The sequence below is a fragment of the Meriones unguiculatus genome, chromosome 21 (assembly GCF_030254825.1).
Source record: "Meriones unguiculatus strain TT.TT164.6M chromosome 21, Bangor_MerUng_6.1, whole genome shotgun sequence".
Lineage (NCBI taxonomy): Eukaryota > Metazoa > Chordata > Mammalia > Rodentia > Muridae > Meriones > Meriones unguiculatus.
Window position 1 is genome coordinate 41,666,622 of NC_083368.1, and position 27,637 is coordinate 41,694,258.

At 38.7% G+C, this 27,637-nt stretch overlaps 1 protein-coding gene across 1 annotated transcript in view; it reads right to left on the reverse strand.

Moving 5' to 3' along the window:
* The window catches only part of Thsd7a (thrombospondin type 1 domain containing 7A), a 405,762-nt gene that overhangs the window by 64,206 nt on the left and 313,919 nt on the right, over positions 1–27,637 (reverse strand). Inside the window, exons 7-11 of the mRNA XM_060373993.1 lie at positions 25,363–25,557; positions 17,285–17,519; positions 12,942–13,057; positions 4,712–4,844; positions 3,840–3,943 (exon numbers count right to left, since the gene is read on the reverse strand). Coding sequence (XP_060229976.1) covers positions 3,840–3,943; positions 4,712–4,844; positions 12,942–13,057; positions 17,285–17,519; positions 25,363–25,557 — 783 coding nt within the window. The remainder of the gene's footprint in view (positions 1–3,839; positions 3,944–4,711; positions 4,845–12,941; positions 13,058–17,284; positions 17,520–25,362; positions 25,558–27,637) is intronic.

A 27,637-nucleotide genomic window follows, 5' to 3' on the forward strand; every position in this document is an offset into this window, starting at 1 on the left:
CCAGTAGCATCTTAGCCAGAAGCTGGGCCCAAGTGTCTTATCGTTCTGATTTATTCTGCACACGCTGCCAGATAAAACACTGCCTTCAGCAGGCCTCGCTCTTTTCACTTATTGAACACAGTCTCAAACATGGATCCTGACATTTATATGTCTCCACAAAATCACCCCAGGCTCCGGTTCACATGTCTGTGGCCTTAACCTACCAACTTTTCTATAAGCTTATTAACTGCATTTCTTAAATCAAATGCTTAGCTTATAGAATTGATCACACTGTGCATGCATCTCCTCTTTCTGCTTATTTCAGTAAGAGGGAACAAGTCAAGAAGAGCTGGTCCTTTAAGTCCTTCTTACTGTCAGCTTCAAACGATCAGATTTGAAATCAATTGCTTTTATTCTTTAACTCCAATTTGTTGGGCGGGATTAAATGATCTCATTTCCCTACGAGATGCAAACTCTTTGGTTTCACAACACCTATGGCTCTTTCTGCACAGCCTTCTCAGTGAAGTCGCAAATGGATGAGCAGCTGGATTAGAAAGTCCGATGTACTAGGAGACACAGAGGTGCCCATTCTATAGATGTTGCCAATTGAATTACTGCAACATGATTACTTCAATCTCTAAAAGAAAACATTTTCTTTCATTTTATTTTGCCTGTGACCATATGATGTCAAAGATAAAGATAGTGAGACATTAACAAGCTAACCAAGCACAGTCTGGAATCAACCATGGATAGAACATCAATGCAAGAAAACGTTTCCTTCCTTCCACAGACAGAAGAAACTTCTCTCCATCTCATGCCCTGTAAGAATACAGGCTGCCAGGAGAAGAGAGCTCCGCAGGCTGGAGTAATAAAGCCAGGAAGCCTAAAGTTAGTTACACAGAAACCAGTTGCTACAATGATGCAACTTCGTTCTCCTGGGTTACCTGAAAGGTAGAGAGAGAGAGAGAGAGAGAGAGAGAGAGAGAGAGAGAGAGAGAGAGAGAGAGAGAGAGAACAGTATGAGGACTGTACTAAGGTTTAAAAAACATTGCTTAAAGACTGGGGAAGGAAGAGATACAAAACAGGAAGTCAGAAATGAGCACTCAAAAGCCAGGAGAAAGTGGCACAGAGGGAGCCAAAGACAACTTTCTGTTTCTCAGAGGAAGTACGTAGAAGTGCTAGATATTAAGAAGTACTCACTAGGACCAGAAGAGAACAGAGGCCGTCAGCTTTCGACATGAAAAGGTTAATTGTCATCATAAAAAATCAGTTTCTGAACAGACAGTATGCCCAAACACCAAGTGGCTCTTGTTTATCTTGTTGCTTCTGTGCCCCTGTGACATTCTGTGCAGTCATTAGGGTCACTGACTGACAGGAAGGAGAGGAAATTCCCTTCCTGTGAAGACAATGTGATCCCAATGCTTCAAGGCTTTTGTGGTTTTAGTCTCAAATGGAGGAAGTGAATCACTCAAGGCTGTACAGCTCTCAATAGTGGAGTTTTGAATTGTGAAGCCGTTTCACATGTGTGCCATGCCCATCATTGTCTTAATTAGGGCTTCTATTGCTGTGATGAAACATGACCAAAAGCGACTTGGGGAGGAAAGGAACAGTGATCTCATATCACTGTTCATCACTGAAGGAAGTCGGGACAGGAAGTAAAGCGGGGCAGGAGCTGAAGCAGAGACCATTGAAGAAATGCTACTTACTGGCTTGCTCCGGAGGGCTTGTTCAGCCTGATGTATTATAGAACCCAGGACAACCACCAGCCCAGGATAGCACTGTACAAAAAGGGCTGGGCCCTCCCACATCAGGCAGAAATTTTTAAAATGTACCTCAGGTCTGCCTTCCTACAGGCCAGTCTATGGAGGCGTTTTCTCAACTGTTGCCCTCCCTTCCAATAACTCTAACTTTGCCAAGTAGACACAGAACTAGCTGGCACAACCATTTTATTACCATTTTATAACCTATACAATATATTTTTCAAATTCTAACCATTGATTGCTGAATACTATTTGTTAATGATTATTTATTAAAATTGAAAGAATCTACAATTGAACCAGTTTTTTTTCCCACCTACAAAGGTGACTAGATAAGGAAAATTCACCTTGCATTTGTACGAGAATTGTACAAATGAAGCTTGTATATCCTGACTTCGAATCTTACCCATTCCCCTGGTCTTTTGCTATTCTGTGTAGAACCAGGAATGAACATGAATTCACATTTGGTTCAAAAGATGAGTTATCAGTGAATGGTAAAGCTTTGCATCATTCAAATGTTTGAAGAAAATTTCCAATGGGAAGAGTGACCCTCAGTTCTCTATAGCTGTAGCCAGAATCATTTTATGTAAGGTTTATGATGGACATGAGACAGAAAGATAGGGTCAGATTTGTGGGACTATGAGTAGCTCTAGAACAATCAACCGAGAAAGGCCATTACACACACACACACACACACACATACACACACACACACCACTTACAGCAGCCAACCAAAGATCCACCCCTTCAGAGAACCCTCTCTGCCTTTTGGTAAGTGAATGCACCTGTACTCTAAGCCAGCTTTTAATCTATGTGCTTGCTAGACCCTGCTTCAACCCTGTGGTGGATATTCTCTGCTTTCTAGTTTAATTTTTGATAAATCTTGATTTTTACTATTACTACCAGACTGTTTATTTTGTCCAATTCACTGCTTGAGACACACAGGCTCAGGATTTCATGTCACCTCATGGGACATCACAGACACTATTCCCCACAGCAGAAGATTCTCAATGAAAGTTATACAAGTAAAACAGAATTCTGAATGTCACACTGTAGAAAATATAAGTTATAAAGTGAAATTTATCCTTCAAATGAAGACTTCTTAAAAGTACTATGTGAAATCGATTATTTCTAAAAAGAGGTTTTCTTCAAGAGTGAAATTTATTAACTGTAAAAACTAGCATCCAAAACCGAGTCTAGAAAATGGGAATTCTGTCCTATATCTTCAAACTTTTGTATAATCATTTAGAAAATAAGCACAAATGAGAGAGCAAAACACATCTTTACAGGTTAAAGAAAGGTAGATGCATGTTCAGCTACACATCAAGCTACATTTCCAGTGTACATATTAACTATTGACAGATTGTATGAGTAAAAGCAATAAAGTACGTAAACTCCAGGTTTGCTATTTCATGCGTGAGAATGAACAACAGTCTCCAAAGCTTGAGGTTTATTTCTTGTAAAATGCAGCACATAATAATGACAAATGTGAAAACCTTCCTCTACAAACCTCTGCAGGAGTCATGCTTTGTAGCAGTGCAGACAGTCTGAACTTCACATATTGCAAGCTTCAAGTCAATAAATAGTATAAAAGTCAATATCAAATACGATTGGGGCCATGGACAGCCTTTGGAATATTAGGAATGTCACCGTTGAGAATTTCAGGAAAGCTATCAAGTTACATTACATTGTATGCACACAAATATGATGCATTTAAATAAAGATTACAAATCATATGAATCATTGTTAAGATGTCAAGTAAAGTGCTATGAATTACCATGATTTAAAAACACACAAAAAGCTCAGTTATATTGCTATCTATGTCACAACCAAACCCAGCATCTGTTTTTCTTCCATCTATTAATTGAGTAAGAATTCAACTGTTATGTGTTATTGACAAAGAACAAAATTTCAAGAGCTAAGTTTCTAGTTTCTTTTTTCTTCTTCTTCTTCTTTTTTTGTAGAATAGGTCAAAGCTGTTCCTCTCTGCTCTGCTCTGCCAAACCCTGTTATCAAAGTCAAATGCAACAAGGCAGTGGTGGAGATAAAAGATAGAATATTGGAGAAGTACAAAACAAATTAACACTGGTATGCTGTCCCCACCTCTTGCCTGCCGTCCAGGCCCGCAGCCTTCCTGTGCTCCAGGGACATCCTGTTGAATGCTCCAAGGAACTAACTGGCACCTGCGCCATTTGTGCGTCTTCCACCTACAAAGGAGAAGAACAAAATCCCAGTGAGAGGAAGCAGAGAAGGCAGGCAAATCAAGAGATAGTGTAGTAGTAGCAAAAACCCACATTCAGATTTAGCAATGTTTAACTCAGCCACTCACTAACCCGTTATAAAGACAACGTTAAACAGAACATTCTTCCTATGCTACTAGAGACAAGACTATATCACTGCCAAGTTTTGCAGAAACAGACTCACCAGAGTGACAGAGGACATTTAGACTTCTTATTAACACTACCAAAATATGCCCCAGCTGACACCAGAAGTATTGCATCCCACTATTTAAACCCCAGTCCTGTCAGGAGTCTTCTGTATAGTGACCTTTGGATGATCACCGTAGAGGTAACAGCAACTGAAATCACAATACCCCACAACAACAACAAATTCCAAAACTGAATTCTTTGGGTAAACAGTCAATAATGTTCATACTATGACCACACGGTAAAGACGCCTGTCATCTCCAAATTAATGGTACATGTATAAAAGTGGCAAATTTACCACTAACCTCCACTTTATATCAACAGAAGACATTCCCCCCACCTACTAGATCTATATGTACGGTTGGGAAACTGACACGTGTATTTGCTTCCTGAGAGGAAACTTCTGAAGGAGAGACGATCTGTGAAATAACAGGTGAGGAATGGTGGCTCCAACAGTTAACATCCTTCTGTGCTGGTGGAAGGGTACCGGCTTGAAAGATGTGCTCGGAAATTAGCCAGCACTCCACCTCCCTCCCTTCCCTCCCTTACCTGTAGCTGTGACACGGGGGAGGGGCCTCGCAGGCTTTCTCTTCATACAGAGGCTCTGAGCATTCCCGGCCTCCATTGGCTGGCAGCTGGATGATGAACCTATGTCGCGTCTGCTTCCTGGCTCCCGAAACCCCTGCGATGAAGCAGCTTTTTAACCTCTCTCTATTGTACTGATAACAGAATCTCTCAACACCAGTTGGTTGAAGAAATGTCCTTGCCTCCAGCGGCATGTACTGTGACATGCCTGAATGAGAGGCCTTATTTCATCTACATTTTACTTTTCATCCCACAGACCACTTATCTTGAAAACCCAGTCGGGTTATTGTAAAAGGAACTTTTATTCGCCGGTTTCAATTGTCTCAGAGGGTTGTTGCCTCTGTCTGCTAGTCCAGTCCTAGACCTGGAAGCTCCTAGCCTTCGTACAATCTAACCTAAGCCTAGAATGTTTTCAGCCACTTGTCCAAACTGGATTTTTGCTCAGCGACTGAATTGGCCTGCTTGGCCTCACACTAACTCAAGCAATCTGCTCTAATCTCCTGGCTCCTCATTCTCTGGCTCAATCAGTCTTCTACCGTCCCGGTGAAATTGCGGCTTCTCTCTCTGCATTGCCCCTTAAGTAGCTTCCCTTTCTTTTCTCTTGTGAGAGTTTGGTGTATCCTATTCTGTCAGATATTTCTCTGATTCATCTCTACTTCTGTCACTCAATTAAACATCACTTTCAAACGTGGATGCTTCCTTCTAGGAACTAACTTTACCTTCATTGTTTGGGATTAAAGGCCTGTACTACCACATTTGGACCTAAGTTTTTTTGTTTGGTTGGTTGTTTTTGTTTTTTCCACCTGTACCAGGCTGGCCTTGAGCTCAGATCTGCATGCCTCTGTCCCCTGGATTAAACACGTGGTTGTATTCCAGCCTGATCACACAGACCTAGAAGGTCTTTGGATGTGATCACTTGCCGGAACAGACATGTTCTGAATTAAAATTCCTGTACAGGTTATATTTTAAAATGTAAAGATAGAAGAGAAACAGTTCCACAGTCAACTGGTCCTTCTACTTTGCATTTACAGAGTAATTGTTCTTTTGTATTTTCCTGTCCCCTTGAGAGAAACAACAGATCTAATTACATCCTTTGCCTTACTGTAAGTCTATCTTCGTGTCATCTCATGTAGCTATGTTTGCCACGTGGGACACATACGCTTGTTATGGATCTTCCCTAGGAGGACGTATTCAATGTTATAATGCTGTCTCTGTTACTCTTTTCATTTGAGATGCGTAACTTATAAATTATTGCAGCTATTCATTATTCATGTTAAGCAGCCTAAGAGCTTCCTTTCAGACCACTTTCTGTGCATCATGCTCCAAGTAGAAAAACAAAAAGTTTTCAAAGAAAGATTCTTTTTTAAGGAAGTGTCAAAAATAGCAGTAATTAGTGTAAGTAAATAACTCCAAATGATTTCTAAAAATTGGGGGCAGGATGAAGCTTTATCTTCAATTAAGATAGCGGTCTGACAGTATGAAGGTTTTACAGATTAAATTGTTGAAATTTGTTTTGTTTTGTTTTGTTTTTAGATTATAAGTACAGATAAAGAGTTTGCCAGCTTTGATTTCAATTTTCATATGCATATCTCTTAAAGGTGAGTAGCTAGCTATATGGTATAATTTTGCTTAGAAACGAATTCGTTTCTAAGCAAAATTATACCATAGCCATTGAAGCAGGACATTCTCCCCAAGCATGGTTGGATACCATAAAAAGCTAAAATGTTACGCTCAGGATGCGAGGCTAAGCACTGCATTCAGGGTCAGCCGCTTTGGACCCAGAGAAGAGCATGTCTGGTTGCATGCGGGTTGATGCCCCAGGTCCCGCCTCTGAGAAAAAGGTATCAGACGGGTCTGATGCTCTTTGGGTGGATGACACCTAAACGAAAATCGGTACAAAGTCCCAATTTATTTCTAATATCAGAGATCAGACCTCTACTCTTGCCTGATGCGTCTAAAACAAAAAGGGGGAACTGTAGAGAGCTGCGGAATGCTATGCCTTAAAGATGGAGCTGGTTTCCGCCTTCCACCTTCCCGATGGTGAGTGCTCTCTGTCACGAACAATTCCACATTTGGCTAAGGCTGAGGATCTGGCTTGCTTCCATGTATGTGGACCTATCTGCATTGCCCACGTAGCACGCCTGGGTTGGCTACCCAGAGGCTATTTAAGCTGTGGGCTGGCTTTCCCCAGGGTCCGAGGATTGTTCAATGTTTCTGAATAAACTGCATTGAAAAAAAAAAAAAAAGAAAGAAACGAATTCTGTGGGGAATGATTTCATCAGATAACATAATTCCTGATGTGTTTACGCTATTTTGCAAGATTATTAAACATTCCATACAGAGTACATACAAGAACAATGGGGATTACTTTTATAGAGTTTATAACCTTTTATAAGCAAAGTGTAATCACAAAGGAAGCAAAACATTTCAGAAGTTATTGTGGTTATAAGATAAAAAGATTTGAAAGTGAAAATTTAATCATAACAAAACCCTTTTTCATGAACTCAAGGTGTTCCTTTTCACAATGGTGGGCAAACAATGGCAACCATGCTTAGACTCATGTGCCAGGCAAAAATATGGATTGGGGACCAGCAATTTCTGAGAGCCTGTGCTGGAGAAGCCCTTTAAAGTCTGCAAAAATAACACCAATAAGCTGAATTGAAACCCAGAACCACTAAGTCATTGTTCTTGATAGCAGAGTTTGGGACTCTGTTTTGTTTTGTTTTTGTTTTGTGTGTATGTGTGTGTGTATAGACATTTTTTAAATTTTTATTTTTTATATCAATTAGAGTTTATTCACTTTGTATCCCAGCTGTAGCCCCTCCCTCATTCCCTCCCAATCCACCCTCCCTCTCTCATCTCCTCCCATCCTCCTCTCCAAGTCCATTGATGGGGAGGGCCTCCTCCCCTTCCATCTGACCATAGCCTATCAGGTCTCATCAGGACTGGCTGCATTATCCTCCTCTGTGGCCTGGTAAGGCTGCTCCCCACTCAGGGGGAGGTGATCAAAGAGGCATCCACTGAGTTCATGTCAGAGACAGTCCCTGTTCCCCTTACTAGGGTACCCGCTTGGATTCTGAGCTGCCATGGGCTATATCTGAGCAGGGGTTCTAGGTTATATCCATGAGTGGTCCTTGGTTGGAGTATCAGTCTCAGAAAAGACCCCTGTGCCCAGATTTTTTGGACCTGTTGCTCTCCTTGTGGAGCTCCTGTCTTCTCCAGGTCTTATTATCTCCCCCTTCTTTCATAAGATTTCCTGAACTCTGCCCAAAGTTTGGTTATGAGTCTGAGTATCTGCTTTGATACACTGCTGGGTAGAGTCTTTCAGAGGCCCTCTATGGTAGGCTCCTGTCCTGTTTTCTGTTTTCTCATTCTTCCAATGTCCCTCCTATTTGTCTTTCTTAGTGAGGATTGATCATCTTATCCAGGATCCTCCTTCCTCCTTAGCTTCTTTAGGTGTACTGATTTTAGTATGTTTATTCTATCTCTAATATCCACTTATAAGTGACTATATACCGTGTGTGTCTTTCTGCTTCTGGGATACCTCACTCAGGATAATCTTTTTAGATCCTTCTGTTTGCCTGCAAATTTCACAGTTTCCTCATTGGTAATTGCTGAGTAGTATTCCATTGTGTAAATGTACCACAATTCCTGTATACATTCCTCAGTTGAGGAACATCTGGGTTGTTTCCAAATTCTGGCTATAACAAATAAAGCTTCTATGAACATGGTTGAACAAATGTCCTTGTTGTATACTTGAGCATGTTTTGGATATATGCTTAGGAGAGCTATAGCTGAATCTTAAGGAAATACTATTCCTAATTGTCTGAGAAAGCAACAGATTGACTTCAGTGCAGGGAATCTTAGGAAAGAATGGGAAGATAGGAAGACTTGGAGGGGACAGGAGCTCCACAAGGAGAGCAACAGATCAAAAAGATCTGGGTACAGGTTGGTTTTTTTGTTTGTTTGTTTTTTCATTTTTTTTTCCTGAAACTGATACGCCAACAAAGGACCATGCATGGAGATAACCTAGAACCCCTAGAACCCCTGCACAGATGTAGCCATGGCAGCTCAATCTCCAAGTGGGTTCCCTAGTAATGGGAACAGGAATTGTCTCTGACATGAACTCAGTGGCTGGTCTTTGATCACCTCCCCCTCAGAGGGGAGCAGCCTTATCAGGCCACAGAGGAAAACAATGCAGCCAGTCCAGTTGATATGAAACTTGATAGACTAGGGTCAGAGGGAAGGAGAGGAGGACCTCCTCTATCAGGAGGGGCATGGGAGGAGATGAGAGTGGGATTGGGAGGGGATCAGGGATGGGGCTACAGAGGGGATACAAAGTGAATAAGCTGTAATTTATAAAAATATAAATAAATAAATAAATAAATAGAAAAAAAAAGCCTTTTAGGAGCTTGTGATGTACATTGGGAAAAGGAAGAACACAGATGGCTGTGTGCATCTTATCCCAATTTAAGATTCTGGACTACTGTATATTGTTAGGATCATTTCCATTGTGTGTGAATAATGCTTTTATCTACAATAATTGCGTTAATGAATAATTGGGATACTATAGTTAATGGAGTAGGGAATTGGGGACTGAGTCTGGTAGCAGCTGGGAATTGAAATATTTAGGAACACTGTTGTGGACTTTTTATTATAACAAATTTAAAACAGTGTAAATTTGAATACCAACTTTGGCATTTGCTTTAATATGATTTATCCCAAGAAGATCTAAGAAATGTCAATAGAAATTTAGTATTAGCAATGCCTCTCCATTATATTGTTCAAATGACTCCTAGCTTCAAGCCCAGGTGATAAGCCACTCTAACTATTGAGAGATAAAAGCATTTTCACTTCTCTTGATGCTTTTGAGAATCCATTATGCTTCTGTTTTTCTTTTTGGTCACTGGAATCTCAGAGCTAATTTTCTTCTCCATTACAGGAGCATACATTAACTTTGATTTTTCTCTTTGCCGTTTCTTTAAGTTTGCCTGTACTCTCCCAATTCGGTACTTTGTTCTACCCTTCTATTATTTTGAATTTTTCTTTTATTTAATATATGCTTAGGATCAATACTGAATATTTGAAAAAAGAGCATGAAAACTAAGTAGACATCTGATTATTTGCTTAGCACGTGAAGAAAGATTGCTTTATTCCTTCTTCCTTCTGTCGCTTCCTCCCTCCCTCAGTCCCTCTCTTGCTCTGTCTTCTTCATTAAGAAAAAAAAAATCACCAAAATAGGATTCTTTGTTTTCCAGGTGGTCAAAATATTTAGAGGAAGTCACTTCTAGGCCTTTTCGATTTGTGTAAGGAAGTTAGACACATAATTAAGGACAGGGGCCTGGAAATTAGAGTGGACCATGAGTTCACCATCAATGACAGCTTATAAACTTATAAACCCAAGTTCTTAAGCACTAACTGTGTAGATGTCACCTGGCACACAGCCAAGGATGTTCCAATTCACATGTGCCAATGTCTGCTTTCCTTTTTAACTTTTTCAACTTTTCAAACACATATGCTATCTGACATACAAGTCTGTAATATCTTTCTGCTCTCTTTTTATTCAGATGTAGACATGTACCTTCCCTCTGACCCTAGTGTTTCAGGTCTCATCAGGATTGGCTGCATTGTTCTCCTCTGTGGCCTGGTAAGCCTGCCATTCCTCCCCTTTCCCCCAGGGGGAGGTGATCAAAAAGCCAGCCACTGAGTTCATGTCAGAGAGAGCTTCTTCCCCACTAGGGAACCCACTTGGAGACTGAGCTGCCACATAGCTGCCATCTGTGCAGGGGTTAAGTTCAAAATCTTTCATCTTCTTTAGTCATAGGATAAAGGCTATACCCTGATTAGACTGGAACACTTTAAAGCTGTAGCACTCAGGAAATTTCATGGTGTGACACAGGGAGTATCAGGACTTCTAAGTATAGTTAATAGTTTGCTTGTGTGTTCACTTTAGGATTCAGTCAGGTTACCTATAGAAAACCTGTAGCTATAGACGCCATGGGGTAAAAGAAGAAAAATTATTCACTAATTTTGGTAGTCAGCTTGGAATTTCACAGCTTTTAAAACTTTTTGTGTATATTTACGCCCAGTTTACTATATGTTTGAAATGCATATAGTGTTTCCACAGATCTCTATGAATATCCACAAAACTGTCCACACATAGGAAGTGATTTATCCTTACTGGATGAAAAAAAATACTTAGTTTGCATTCATTCAAATGGCTTATTAGCATATTCTATTTGTTTCTCTTTATTCCCTGAAATAATTACCTAGGTCTAAGCCTGTGTATTAAGGATTAAAAAAAAAAGATGCTAACCAAGAAAGCCAAAAAGAAAAAGAAAAATAAGCTGGGTCCTGGGGCCCTGCAGAGACAGATACCCCAATCAAGGACCACGCATGGAGAGCCCATAGATGTAGCCTATAGACTCGGTCTCCTAGTAAGGGGAGCAGGGGCTCTCTCTGGCATGAACTCAGTGGCAAGCTCTCTGAACACCTACCTGTGGGGCTACAGAGGAAAACAACACAGACTGTCCTGATGAGACCTGATAGGCTAGAGTCAGATAGAAGGGGAGGAGGACCTCCCCAGTCAGTGGGCTAGGGGAGTGGCACAGGGGAAGCAGAAGAAGGAAGGGTGGGATTGGGAAGAGATGAGGGTGGCGGCCACAGCCAGGATACAGATTGAATAAACTGTAATAAATGATAATAATAAAAAAAGTTATATCCAGACATGATTTATATTCTAAAGACTTTCAAATTTCATAAATAATTTTTTTGAAGTTAACAAGTGCACAACCATTTGAGCACCGAACTACCCATAAATTAATACTGGTTTTTATTGGCATTGTTTTTTGTTTCAAGGTGTATTATGGGAGATGAATAAAATAAAATTTCAAATGACTCAATTTTATTCTTTCTTATATCTGAGCACTGTAGATCACATTCTATCAACCCAGCTCCCAAGAGTTCCTTCATTACCCCTCAGCCCTATAGACTGTCCACAGACATGACCTGTGACAGTGTCTCATTCCCCATCACCCTCTGATGTTTCTCATCTGCATTCATTTGAAATACCTGGTCCTATCTCACAAACACGAATAAAATTTCCCACACTCATGTTTCATCTATACTCAATGATATTCTGTAAGAAAGAAAACAAAACAACAACAACAAACCCATGATGAAACCAGGTAAGCTAGGGTCAGACAGAAGGGGACGAGGTCCTCCCCTATCAGTGGACTAGGGAAAGGGCATAGGGGGAGGAGAGGGAGGGTGGGTGGGACAGGAAGGTGATGAGGGAGGGGGCTGCAGCGGGGATACAAAGTGAATAAATGATAGTAAATAAATGTATAAATAAAATTAAATTTAAAAGAAAAAGAAAAAAATAATCTGTTATGACAATCAGAAAAATTAAGTGGTTGAAAATAAAATTTAGTAAGTTTAAAAGGTCATTAAACTAGAAATTAACAATTAATTGCAAATATCCCGTGAGCATCAAGAAGCATAAACACTACGTACACGTAGAGAGAGCAAACAGGGAAATAGGGGACAACATTGTCTTTCACACGGAAAACTCTTGCTGTTATTGTGTAAGTTGCACGGAAGGTGTGAAAATGTCTCTCAGTGGGAATGCTAAAAGATCATGTCCCAAAGGGTAATGAAAGATTTATTAGGGGAATCTTCCATGATAATAAAAGGCTTTGCAAATCACAAAAGCAAAACTAAATCTGGCAGGGAAAAAAAATATTCGTGGAAATGCCTCCTGGCGCATTAAGTGTTGGCAGTGAAAGAACTTGCCCCTCATTCTCTTTGCTTTATCCATCCTTGGGCCACATAACTGAATCTGTAGCAAACCCGGTCTCAGGCTATTTCTTGCCTGTAAGTAGTTTAGAAGCCATGTGTACTGAGGTCCCTGGAAACTCTCTTAAAAATCTAGACCAGTATAGATTCTTCCAGGATTAATGAAATATAAGATTTATTAATAAAATCTAAAATCATTTCAATCTGAGGTGTATAATGAAACTTCAAGGCAGTTTAAAACTTACTGCCGGCCAGGTACTCTAATGTAGTATCATTTCTGGGGAGAATTCCAAGAAAAGCCATGGCAACAAGGCCCTGGACATCGCTCTGCCAGATGTCAGATGCCCTGCTGAATGAGGGTTCTGGGTGAAGAGCCTCAAGACTCTGTGCTCCATACCTTCTCTGCATGAAGAGGGACATGGTGTCCAGTCACTGAATGGGGTCACAATGCAATCTTTCCTACAAGGAAGCAAGCAAGGCCTCACTGTTTCAGGCCGAAGATTTTCAGGGCACCTAGAACAAGACAAGAAATTATGAAGCCTTTAACAAGCCACAAAACCAAGTACTTAACTTTCTTCTAATTTTCATTGCTACATGAATCTGCCACCTCACAAGCCTATATTATTCAGCTTTCAAGGCTTCTTTTCACAAGCCCTGTCCAGCTAACTTAATTCTCTCCAACTGTACTTGGACAAGACTATGCCATAACAAATAGGTAGACTTGATAACACTCATGCTACCTAGAAGAAATACGACTACTACAGTTTTCCCTTTAGGTTAATCTCTTCACTAGCAAATATGTATTTTTCTAAAATGCATAATAAAAATTCCTAGGAATTCAAAATATCAATGTTAAGATTCAATTTCTATATCTGTAGCTAAATATTTCATAATAATGGGACAAAATATTATGACAAATATTTGTTAATAATAATTATTAGTATAGTGTCACAATCCTGTATATATACATGTGTGTATATAAAATGTGTGTAGGTATGGACATGTGGTTATGCTTGGTTGATGGTTCTGGGATTGAACATAGTCCATGAAGCTTGCTTGCTCTCTGTCTCTCTGTCTTTCTCTGTCTCTCCTTGAATCTCTCAGTTCTCTATCTCTATAGCTCTCTCTGTCTCTCTCCTCCTCCTCCTCCTTCTTTTCTGTTTTTTTTAATTATTTTAATTTTTATTAATTACAGTTTATTCACTTTGTAGCCCCCCTATACCTCCCTCCCTCCTACCCTTCCAATCTTACCCTCCCTCTTCCCCACCCGTGTCCCTCTCTCAGTCCACTGATAAGGGAGGTCCTCCTCCCCTTCCATCTGATCCTAGTCTATCAGGTCTCATCAGGACTGGCTGCATTGTCTTCTTCTGTGGCCTGGTAAGCCTGCTCCCTCCTCAGGGGGAGATGATCAAAGAGTGGGCACAGGGGTCTTTTCTGAAAATGATACTCCAGCGAAGAACCACTATTGGAGATGGCCTGGAACCACTGCACGGAGGTAGCCTATGGCAGTTCAGTATCCAAGTAGCCTCTATAGTAATGGGGACAGGTACTATCTCTGACATGAACTGATTGGCCTGTTCTTTTCTGTTTATTTTTGAGACAGGGTCCCACTGTGTAGCCTTGGCTGGCCTGGAACTCACTATGAAGACTAGGCTAGCCTCAAACACACAGAGATATGTCTGCCTCTGCTTCCTGAGCAGTGGGATTAAAGGTGTGTGTCATAATACTCAGTTCCATATTAGTCACCTTTAAAGAACTAAATGGTGAGTAAAAATAATTAACACTATGTTTCCAATAATTTCTTTATAGTATTTCAATGACACTCCATTTTCAATATATCCTATAATTATTTGCCTGCATGTCCTTTCTCACACAAATATATTGCTCTTTTCTATTGCAAAAAAAAAAAAAATGTGTTTTCTTACTTTAGACAATCGTGCTAATTTGGAAGACAACTTAAAAATATTTAAGATTCAACATAAAAAAAACAATAATCTTGCTTAGTTGATGATAAACATGGATTTTTGTAATTGCTGTGACTCTTTAAAATGTTGGGCAGAAAAAAATATTTGAATATGAATCATAGAAATTGTTGTGTTTTTGTAATTTAGACTTTTATAAGACTGGAATTATAATTTACCTTGAAAATATCCTATGGCAAAATATCACATATAATCCAAAGTGTTCTTTGGGGATTATAGAGCTACTGGTCAGTAATTATTATTGAAAGCAATTCTTTTCAATGAGGCATTTTATAACGTTAACAGCGGGAGGCCATTACTCAACTGCCTGTTCTTCAAATATGTAGCCCTAAATAAATCAATGGAATTGACAATGTTATCATTGACCCTCCATATATTCTCTTAGTTTGGAAATAGCCACAGCAAGATACTTGGCTAACTGTGGAGTGCAAAATTACTAACAACAAAGTCATTAAATGAACACACAAAGATAAATTATACAGCCTAGATTACATCCAATAAAATGAATTCCGACTTCCTTTGGTGAGGCAATTGTTTCAGTCAACATGCTTCCTTTCACTGGAACTGTTTGTATTTAGCATTTGTGGTTTAAATCAAAGAATTGATTCCTCCCTCCTCCCAATCTTATTCAAGGTCAAATTAAACAGATGTGATAGGAGTTGAAGTTTGTTACCTGGGAGGGTAGATAAGATCAATAATATTGATGTTGCCATCTCTCAGTCATCTATTTTATTAAGAAGAGTTTAAAACAAGGTTTCTATTTGCATTTTTGTTTCAAATGACTTGCACTGGAAAGAATTCATTGAATTTAACCTAGCTTTAGGGAGAAGGGCAACATCATTTTCTTTTGAACTTAATGTATTTGGTTTAATTTCCTACAATTTTAAGGGCAAAAGGAAACCCAGATGATTTAACAAATCTATCGATGTATCCAGATCATTGAAAAATGGCTGTAGAGGCACAGTAAATTTTTTCTGGATTACTGAGGTGGTCTGATATGAGGCATCTGGACACCCTTCTTACTGAATGACAAGAGATTGGATCCAGCAGGGCTCTTTCTCACAGAGATCCTTGTTCACATACATACCCTTCGCCTAGGAACAGCATTTCATTTTGTAGTAGGTTTAAGTTGTAACTTCTGAAAGGCATTAGCTGTCAGATGGAGGAAGCCTTTTGCAAATCAGTATACTATTGCTCATCCTGGCCTGGTCCACTGAGCACTTCTACCTCTGTTCCCATCTCAGCAAGAAGCAGGCTCTGTCAGGACTTGGGACTTTCATCCCTGCTGCTGCTAGCACCACTGAATTTTAATATACTGCAAGTTAATTTCCTGAGTCAAATTAATAATAGCCTTTGTGTATTTTCCATTAACATATTGGTTTGGGGTTACCACATGAAGTGTGCCGAATGGTCTCTTTGGTACATACTTTCTAATACAGTTTAAATTTTCAAATGATATAAATAACCACACTGTGGAGCTAAATATCTCCTTAGTATCTGGAATGCCAGCAAGATAAAAGTGCACAATGGGACTCTTGTTTATATCTCTAGGGTTTTCTAAATGTTAGATAAATTATTCTCCTCATATTGGAAAGTCTCATAAAACAAAACCAAAAATCACGTAACTGGAAAAGGAAAGGTAGGGAGAAGGGATTGTAATCAGGATGTGAAGCTGCAAAAAAGAGGATGGGAAGAGTAACCTGAATGTTTTCTATGCATCTCCAAAATCTTCAAAGAGCTAAAGTCACTAACAGGAAAAAAAAGCAAAAGAGCTAACTTGCATTTTTAAACCAGTAATTCCTACTGTTTATTGAGTGACTACATCAGGGGATTTTTCACTCTATAATCCTTTCACTTGACTTTGAAAACAAAGCCACCTGGCTAGTAATTTGGAAAGTAAAGGCCATAGCTACACCTGTGTGAAACACGTTGTTTTACTGTTCATGTTCCATATGGCTAAAGACATTTGAATTACTAAAAATATTATGCTGTTTTAAAAAATAAATAGTATGTTCCCCTCAAAAATAGTTTTAGAAAATTTATTAATTTTTTTCTCTGAGAATTGATTGTCCTCTTCATCCCATTACTTGCTTTTGCTTATAGTTGTTAGAAGACACCCTTACCACGCCACATTGCTGGTTCTTTGTCTTTCCCACCAGCAAGCAGGTTCCCTTGTTACCATGTTCTTAACCCATAAGAAACTGATGGGTTTTCTCTTTGTCATAACAGCCATCTTGTGCCAATGCTCTCTGTTGGAAGTAAATGTCTACTCATTTTACTACTGAAAAATACATTTGGTCTTACTACCAGCGATACAGTATTGTGTAGGAGAGTGAAAGGCAGATCATAGATGGCTTCTCCTTCTAAATAGACTGTCAGCCTCAAAGCCTAGGGATATACAGAAGGTCATGGATGACCTCCACTGCTAGGATTTTGTATACTGTCATAAAATTGTTCAACCAAGCCCAGAGCAAGCACTGTTTTTTTAAACCTCAACAGCTTAATAAAAGCAGACTGTGCTGCAACAGAATTGAAAGTGGGGACCAGATAGGAAGCTTTCCACAGAATTTATGGGTCCTCAGTACAAGACTCCGAAGTAGATCCAGCTTTATCAGCAACTGACACTGAAAACAAATCTTTTCTTGAGGACAGGTATGATAAGCATCCAAAGACTCCATTTAATGAAGCAAGCAAAGCCCAAGCCAATCCTCTGCATGGCTGACCACAGGATTCATTGCTGCCATTCTAAAGGCCTTACTTCTTGGGTCCCACTTGGCCCACGTTGACTCGCACACAGATGACTTTTCGTGTCTGCATGCCCACAGAACACGAGGCTTCCCCATTCCATGTCGTGGTCGTATTGAAAGATGACACTGATGTGTCCTCTATACACTGACCCCAGGGACCAGTTTGCCAGTGGTACACAGTGCACGGATGCTCATTGCAGCTGCGCACCTCTTGCAAGGCACTGCTGTTAGGGCAGCGGATTCCACCTACAAAAATGCACAATGACAAGACAATTAGACAGAGCGCCAACAGGAGCTTCGCTGTTCTCTTCCTAGGAATTTTCAGGGTTACGAACAATGATGCTTCCCACTGTCTGAGCACATAGCATGAAACCAGCACATGACAAAAAAAAAGGCAAATTATTCTGTTTTGAAGACCTAGTATAAAATATAAAGCATACACTGGATACTAGATATTGAAGATAGCTCAGGACTTTGAGGAGAAGTCATTGCTCTTCAGAGAAACACGACATCAGGTACATGCCAGGAAGCCCACAGTATTGTTATCCACAGCAACAGACAACTTCACACCATGGATGAAAATGTCTGAATGTGTTTGCAGGTGTCATCTTCTGAAGTGAAAGTCTTAGTCCGGGGTTCTACATACTGCTTAATATATTAGACTTTAGGTGATTGCAAGCAAGTCTGATAAAATTGGGTAAAAACTTAGGATCCTCTGGAGTATGATTGAGAAAACAATACAGTAGCTAATATTTGTTCAACTTTATGATGTCATTGTCTGTGAAATTCACATGCATTGTATGTGTCCCAAGGAAAAAGAAATGGTTTCAGATTAAACTATTAAACATTATGTTCTGCTTAACTCTAGTTTTGTATACTGAAACAGCTTTTTGTGACTTAATTTCATGTTTGTTTGTTTTGTATTATGCTTTTGCAAACATGACAAGAAAAGATAGTTTAAAATTTTTCTATTCAAAGTCCAAATCTATTCAGTTAGTTTGAACTCATTTACATCAAAATTTGTATTCTTTATGCTGTCATCATCTGTAACACCAAAGGTATTGGTGATAGCAAATATTTTATTTTGAATTAAAAATTATTATATTTATTTGTGTGGGTGCATGTGTGTGCATTGGGTGGAGCATGGGCATGACATCGCATGTGTAGGTCAAAGGCAAAGTCATAGGAGTCAGTTCTCTCTTTTCACCAAAAGGTCATCAGATTTTTTGGGGCAAGTGCCTTTACCCACTTAGCCATCTTACCATCCTAAGTCAAGGTCATTTATTTATTTATTTATTTATTTATTTATTTATTTATTTTATTTATTTTATTATTTATTTATTTATTTATTTATTTTATTTTTAAATAAAGGATTGTTCAAGGACCAGGAGAGATGGTTCATTCATTAAGAGCATGCACTGGTATTGCAGAGAATCCAAAGTTGTTTCTCACTCCCTGTATCAAGCAGCTCACACCAGCCTATAACTCCAGCCCCAGAGTATCTGGTGCTTAGGGCTGCACTCACACACAAACACCCTGTCCCAGCCCATACATGTGACAGATGTAAAAAGCCATCCTTTGTAATTAATAGGATTTTTTTTCCAGGATAATGATAGCTGTCTTTAGATTTTGACGCTGTTACGTTCTTTTACTTTCAGTCCTGGGGGAAGGAATGTAGGACCTTCCCAGGCTAGGCAAGTCTTCTATCACAGAGACACATCCCCAGTCCTGTTGGAGTCTTAATTGTACCAGAAAATGTATTAAAAGTCTTAAGCAAATAACTAGGATTTATTTATTTATTTTTCTTAGATGGTATTGAGCTGATTTTGATTACCTCCTTTTTGGCATATCTGGGACTGTTATTTACAGCCAGAATAACAATGCTCACTATCACTATAAGTGATGGAAGCTATGTCATAACTTTTTCTTAGCTGCTGCATTTCAGGAATGCATTCTCGTTACAAAGCAATAATGCTGAAGAAATTAAAGGTCGGATGAACACATCTTTGATTAGTAGGCTGTGTCAGGAAGGCTAACATTCTGGATTCATTTATGTTCCAGCTCCATTGCATGGAATCCATAGGTGGAGTCTTCATTTGTATTCACAGCTGTCAAGTGAATAAAAATTATTGGGTGTATTAACCCAAGCATATGAAATTACATGACCACTGACCACTGTATTAATAAGGAATTTAGGAAGATTGTGTTTTTAGCCAGCTGTGAAAATTAAAAAAGATATATTGTTAAAGGAAGGTATTAGAGGAATTTCTTACTCTCTTCGATGACGCTTTGATTGTAGTGGCAACACCAGAGATGATCCCCAGGGATTACAGAACTATATTTTCAGATTTCCTTCTAATCAGCAGTTTAATCAACTGGCAGTTTGTTAATAACAATTTAGAATCATGTGCATGCTGTTGAAGGAGGTTCCAACATCAGAATAGCCTGTCCTGAACATTTTCACTTAGTGTCTCTATCTCATGAGCGTGAGGACGTCTGTCATACTTCACAAGCTGTCTCTATCATACAGGTAGGTGACCCTGGCAGCCTCTGCAAGGAATACAATGGACTCTAAAACATGGCAGTTTGATTGGGGAGAAATAAGTGAAAAATGCCTAGAGTTCCTTCCTCTAGGTGCTAGATGTATTCAACATTAACACATGTATACTAATTAGATATATGTTTTATATATATATGTATATACACATATATAGATATGAGTATATATTTTTTTCACAGTTCCTTTATAGTTAATACCGAAATTGCTGATCAAACGTCAAACTTCTGTACCTACACCACATTCATTGTAAGAATAAGTATCCTGTTGAAACTGATTTTAAAGCTCTAAAATGCTTGTGACGCAAATTGACTAGTTGGCTTTGGGAAAAAATGATAAGAGAAAAAAAAACATAACCTTCTACAACATCAGCATAGCATGCCAAGGAACTGTGGGATAGCTGTTAAACTGACAGATATGCAGACCATTTTCTCACCCTAATCCATATTAAAGCCACATCAGCAGTTTGAATCTGATGTAGGATCCTTGTACAGATAAGCCCTGGGTTGTTCTTAATTATTACAATATTGCAATTTTGAACATCTGATTTTTGATGTAATCAGTCATGATAGCATCGCTGTGTAGTTTGGGGAATAATTTTGTGTTAGAAAATTTGATAAATATAATATTGAAAGTATATCTATTATTTATGGGAAGATGTAATACTCCCCTTGGGAGTATTTCCATACTTATGGAGAAATTGTAAAATGTGAAGTATGACAAAAAATGTGTGTACCTATACCACATACATACATGCTGTATATATACAGAAAAAATCAAACTATGTAAGATAAAACACAATTCTATCCATATCTGGCTTGTAAAAGCTTTCTTAGAAAGCATGTTATCAGGGTAATTGAATTGCTGTTTCTGGCCCTAATGTATTTATAACTGGTATGATGGATTTAAAAAGAGCCCTATTCAATATAGTAACTGGATACCTATATTTGGAGTGTAATGTACAGCATTTGTATGGGGTATTTCAAGGGACATCGAAGGGATTGAAAAATAACTCACTACACTCAAGGATATTGTGCTATGGCAAGGAAGAGAAGTAGAGGGGTAGAGAAGGTGAGACAAACATACATGAGGGAAATTCTATGTGGAACATCAGAATTAGGTTGAGATGTATGTGATATAATAAAGATTTGAAAGAAGTAAAATTCATTGTGTTTTAGAGAGTTAAAAAGTCTGTAAGAAGGGGGCATTTAGATGAACTAAGAAGAGGTAGAATTGAGAAAAAAAAAGCTAGTTTCTGAGACGAGAAAGAAGAGATCATTTTATCTGAGCAAAAGTAAAAACAACTGCAAAAGAATTCATCCAAGTGTGACTCGGTGTTTCCACCATGTCCTGCTGTTGCAGCCCGAGTCCCCTCGTGGCAGACCACCGCTGGATTCAAGAAGCACTTGTCCAGGCGTGCCTTAGGAGAACTGAATCCTAAGGAGCTTTAGCAGAAAGAGGAAGGAGAGTTCTTATTGCGCAGCTTTCTCCAGCCCTCTGAAGCAAGGGGATGGGAAGTGCTGCCGTCTGCTCAGGCACCAACTGATGTTCTTATCTACACATATCCTGGATCTGGGGCTCTTTGAATTCTCTAAGAAACACAGCTGCTCTGTGGCTCTAATAATCGAGCTCGCTGAACTGTAAAACATGAACATATGAAAATAGAACTGTTATTTCTTCCAAGTTTTGCACTGTAAAATATGAGTTCCAAAGGCTCCTAATTATTTGGAAAAATTGGCACAATTCTATTTAAATCTGCATCTATTCCCTGCACGTGACAGATAAAAGGGCACACTGACATTTGGCTAGGGAGGTTATATCAGGTCATTTTGAAATTTGCAAAAATAAATGTTTTGTCATTTTTTTTTCACTCTGTGAGGATACTTGAACATCTAGACATTCTAGTCAACTTCTTCCTGTGTTCACGCCTTGACTATCTCTAGGCGCTTCTAGTTGTGATTTGGTTCCCTAGTGATATTTCAGCATGAATTGTTTTATGGATATTTGTGTTATTGCTGATGCTCAGCTGTATAATGCAATATAAGATAGTATGGAAAGAAAATATATGCAAACTATTTTCATTCTTTTCTGTTGTTGTTCTTTTGAGCTAACTTTATAATTGTAGCACAGAATTAACACTTATTTTCTTGGACCTTTTGTAAAAAGCTGATGAGCAAGTTCATCACTCTGAACAATTTGGTGTATATTTCCTGTAAGGAAGACATCCTCCCATATATAAGCACACCTATCCCCATGCAACCTTCCAACTAGCTTCAAATAATTCTCCTGGCACAGGATTTAATTCAGAACCAACTATCACATTGAGGGGTCTTGTTAAGTGTTTGTCTCCTGTAATTGGAAATATTTCTTCTCTGTTTTCTTGATTTTTATAGTCAATTCTGCAGATTTAGTGTTCATTATTTTATAATTATGTAACAACATTCCGATGCTTTGTAAGATTCTATGCATGCAATTCTGGTAAGGCATCCCAGAAATAATGTCATGTAGTTATTGCAGAACATTGAGAAGATGAGATTTTTGAGTCGCCCCAATACTAACAAGTACTTGGATTACTAAATTAAGCAAGATTTCTTCATTTTAAAGGCTTATGTCTATTTCTTTTACATGTGTGTGTCTGTGTGTATGCATACCATAGTGTGTGTTAGTGCCTGAGAAGCTGGGAATGGGTGTGTGTGTCAGTTTCTCAAAAGCTGGAGATACAGGTGGTTGTGAACTGCTCAGTGTGGATGCTGAGGGCTAAACACTGGTCCTCTGGAAGAATAGCCAGTGCTCTTAACTGCTGAGCCATCAGGAGTTCTGAACCATCAGAACATCCAGCTCTCCTCCCTGCACCATGATTTCCTGCAGGTGGAACATCCAGTGATGAACAATCTTACTCTAACTGGAAGCATTTGCCCCATGGCAGAAAGTAAGCTGCCACATACATGAAAACACTCATCTCTGGATGGTGATGGTGGTGGGGATTCTCCAAATAAGGGCCTTTGCAGGATCTTGCTGTGGCAGACTGGGATCATCATAAACCAGATCACAGTCTGGTCCAGCGTTTAATTATAGGTGCCTCTTGCCACACCACAACTCTTTCCCTACTCAACCCTAATTTGTGTTAATAACCAGAAAGAGATGGCTAAACGTTAGGTTTCTTGGTGTAGCTACTAAGATTTTCTTATATAACCTTTCTTTTTTTATTTTATTTATTTTTTTATCCTGAATGTAATCTCTTCAAGTTTGACAGGTCGGGAAATATAATTTTCCTTCTGAAGGTTTCTACTTTGTTGTGTTGTTTGGATTCTGCAGGGGTAAGGCAACGCTCTGACCCAGATTTTCAGTAACAGTTACGGTTATGGTAAAATAGAATTAGAGATTAAGATCTAGGACTGAGGCTACAGCTCTTAGGCAGAGCACAAAGCACAGTTGCCTTGCTTCTTGCTTCCTTACAGGGACTGCCTCACCTATGCACATTGATTTTTTTTTTAAGAAAATTAAGTAATCCCATCTCTAAATACTACTATGTTGTTTTGATTTCTATTTCAGTTGTTTTTGTTACTATTTATATTTTGTTTTCCTTTGAAAGTATCACAGCATTTTCTGTAAAAGAATCTGTGACACATTCTAAGATCTAATTTCTGAAGGCTAATAAAATACCTATTCATGTGAAATTTCATATCATTGATAAAAAGCCTAATTTAATACTTTTTATAGATGTAGTTCCCTCAGAAGGAAAATAAAACCCATTTTAAAAAGCTTGGTGTTATAACCATCTCATTTCCCCAAAAATAAAATGTCGTTTCCCTATCCAGCAGATAACAGGTATTAAATTTATTTTGCAGACGAATACATTAAGTGCCTCACAAATATGCTAGTTTTTGTAAATGTCATTGACAGAGACTGATAGTAGGACATTTACTTGGAGAAATTCTAGTCTGCTTTTGACTTGTTTAGATTTGTGCTCTTATGGCCATATTGCACAAACATCTGCAGCCTCCCAGGATGACTGCCTTACAATGCAGCTACCAGACGTAAATAAAAATTACTGAAGTCCTGCTCTTTCAGATTAAGTGGATGATACGTATCAAATACTAAACATGAGTTTGTGCCTTTAAAACATTAAGACCTTTCAGTGTGAAGTGTCTCATCTATAGACATAAGGATCCGTCGCAGTTTTGCAGACACAGCAAAATCCTTGCTACGTGGCTCAGGGGGTGAAAAGTCACTCATTACTCGTCACACGCCCAGTGTCTGCAGGGTATAATGGGTTTACAGGAAGCAGGGTGACCACAGATCTAATTTTAATGAAACCCAAGACATAATCTGAGCTGATAGAGTTTGAAGTCTGAAGGCAGTCTATTCAAGCTGGAGTTGTTTCTGAGAACACAGAAAAGTAATTTTCTTCCTCCAAAATTTGTATTTTTTTTCTAAGTTTTCTTTTTTCAGAGCAAATAGTTTATATTTATAGCAGAGAATATTTGAGGACTGTATGACAATCAAATTTTCCCAAAGAGTCATTGTATTATATATAACATGTGGCATTTGTGTATTAAAGCCAAATATGCATGGTTATTATGTAAAAAAATAGCACATATGATTAAATAAGATTATGGGTTACTATGACTAAACACTTGAAAACATAAAAAAGGCACCAACAACATATCATCGAACAAAATCAGTTAATTTCAGTATTTAATAGGTGTGTATGCTTACTATAAAGAGACTTGTGTTCTCTCAGTGCTAATTGTGAAAAAGTGTGATTTTGTGTGGGAGGCTGCGGCGGTGGCAACCCTAAACTCCTGCAGGAGAATGTACTTCCGCAGAAGAATTTAACTCCTCTGTTGTCCTCCAGAAGGACAAGAGTGTGACTCTGTGCCACCCAGTCACACAGAGGACAAATTAGCATTTGGAGAGCATCTCAGAGGCAATTGCTTCCTTGTATTTCTTGGCAATGAAGTTTGCAGTTGAGGTGTGTGAGCTGTGAGAAATGAGCCTTATTCACCCTTAGGGTGAATCCACGATTGAGTCCTATGGGTCTCAGATCTCGGAGCTAGTGCACAATAATATACATGGTCAAAAACACACAATGTTCAACCAAGCAAAAGCCATACTAAAATTTAAAATAAACTTTAGTATATGTGTCTGCTAATTTTATGAGACATTAGAATGTCAAAGGATAAAACCAACTACTGAAATAGAAAAAAAAAACAATGAAATGTGTGGGTTTTTATAACCCAATTTTCAGATTTTTTTTCCATTGTATACTTTGGAGTAGAAAAAACCCAAATTATTAGATGAATGAGAAAAACAGCTAATTATTTTTAAAGATGTATATGTCTTTATTAGACATATATATTCAAGGTTAATTATTAAGACTAGACTCAAACCACATGGACAGGTAGAAAATGTCATTCATTATTAGATTTCTGTCAGCTCATTTTCATAGAATGCCACCTTAAAGAACTACACAAATTAAATGGCCATATATTTCCAGAAAACAGTCATATGTGAGGCTGAAGACCTTACCTTCTTCGCCTGCATAGGCCAGAATGGACCGAGCTCGGATCTGTTTCCCTTCTGTGGTTTTCCCAGAGCAGGTATGTGAACAGGAGGACCATGTGGACCACGGACTGAGCACACAGTCCTTTGGGCATGGGGCATCACAGGCCACAGGAATGGGAAAGATTGCATCTCTGCATAGCTGTCTGTCCACTTCTTCTCCTGGGAAAGACATGATCACCAACAATTTATCACTATTAGGTCCATGTAGAATGAGTGTGTCCATGCAGACAGGTGTCCAGATAAATTACATGATTTCCCATTAGCTCGTAATTTAAAATGAAATGTAAAGAAAATGTGGTTGCCATGGTGAAATGTTAAAAGTATAACAAAAAAAGGACACATAGAAACAGACATATATATCCCCCAATGAGGCTCTTTAAATTATCATAAGCATTGGCAGAGAAATCAAGGATATTACTGAAAGTATTTTACCCTGTATTACCTTCCCATAAGTGACTTTTACAGTTACAATAATGCACAATAAAGGGCACCATGAAACTATGTTGACCTCCTTACTTCTTATTCAGCTGGGAGCTGTGGTTTACACACAGTGGTAGAGAGCCATAGTACGTAGCAATGTTTTCAGAAACCAACTTAAGTCTATAAATGTTACTGTGTCTGCCAGAGAATGCATTCTTATACAACTATCCAGCTTTCTCTTTCTTAAAAATCTTTTTTCCCCATTAAAGTATCTAGGAAATGTAAACAATAGAACATAATCATCATGCAAGTACTTAAGATGGCCACACAGGAAAAGGGAGGCATGGAGATAAAACAGAGCATGTGCAGAATTGAGAATAAAGTGCCTCAAAGGTCATCAAGAGTTTCTATGGGTCTTCAGGTAAAGACTGGTTTGCTTTACTGTATAAAATTCCTCTCTTCCTTTGCCTCCCCCCAACTTCGGATGTTTTTAAGAAAACCAACACTTGTAATTTGAATTGGGAATGTTCCCCATAGACTTATGACTGAATAATTAGTCCCCAGCAGGGGGAGCTACTCTGGGGAATGGTACCTGGCTTGAAGAAATCTGTGGCCTAAGAGGCATGTCTTTGGGGCTGCCTGCTCTCTGCAGTTCTTCACTGATTCCTTCCTGTCCACCATAAAGACAACAGACCCTTTCTCCTTCTGCCATAATGTTCAGCCTCATTTTCAGTCCTGAACCAATGGATTCAAGGAGCATGGATTTACATACCTAAAACTGTGAGCCCAAAGAAATGATTCTTCCCTTCAATTTGTTCTGTCAGGTATTTTGTCAAAGTGATGAGGAAAATTAACTAAGGCAACACTTGAAATTAATATTTGATGAATGAATGAACTGAGATAAGCAAAAGGCCAGAGAAAGGGAAAATACTACTGTTAATAAAGAACAAGGTGCTGAGAAAATGGGGTAATAGGAAAAGTGTGATACAAGTTTGGGCACTGAGACTTGATTAAAAACTGCTCCCAAGTAATAAATCTTCCCTCTATTTGCCAATAATATGTCGACAATCCAGGATGACTTTATGAAAATCCTGAGTGTTGCGTTAGACATTGAGGGAGGAAGGTTGCCGATTGTGCCATTCTTGGCAATCATTACACACACAGTGTACTGTAAACTCCCTTATTCACATATATGAAAACTGAGACAGAAAATCAGAAGTAAATTGGTAGTGTGCTAACATGTTAATAGCTACTACTTTGAAGTGCATTTGTAAGGTCTTAAATTATTAGACTTCCTTCCCAGTCAGAGAGTTTTACTAGAATTATTACTGAGGCAACAGGGTTCATTCGATCTTTATAACTCTGGGGTTTGGCATATATCCCACTAGACAATATGAGAAATTAATAGGTACATAGATAGGTGGTAAGTAGGTTAGAAAAGCATTGTGCTATGAGGCAGTTATTTTATTGTATATTTACATAATAATAATGGCTACTTTTTTCTATTAAACGGGACTTTTTCTTAGGTTGAGAGGTATCTTTCATTGTAACATCTCTCTGCCATCTTTCCTCTCTTATTTTCTTTTCAATATCCTGTGAAATGACAGGAAACTTTAAAACTGCAGCTTACAGTTAACAAGTGTGACAATTCCATATCTTTTCCAATAGTTTCCAATCATTTTCACTCAGAAAAATTTAATTCTGAAGCAATTGAGTTTATGCCAACAATACAATTACAGTGGACTTCCTGACTTGAGGGATGGGTTTCTGTTTGCTAGAGTATAAATCAAAAAGCTATACAAAATGAACTTCTTCATGT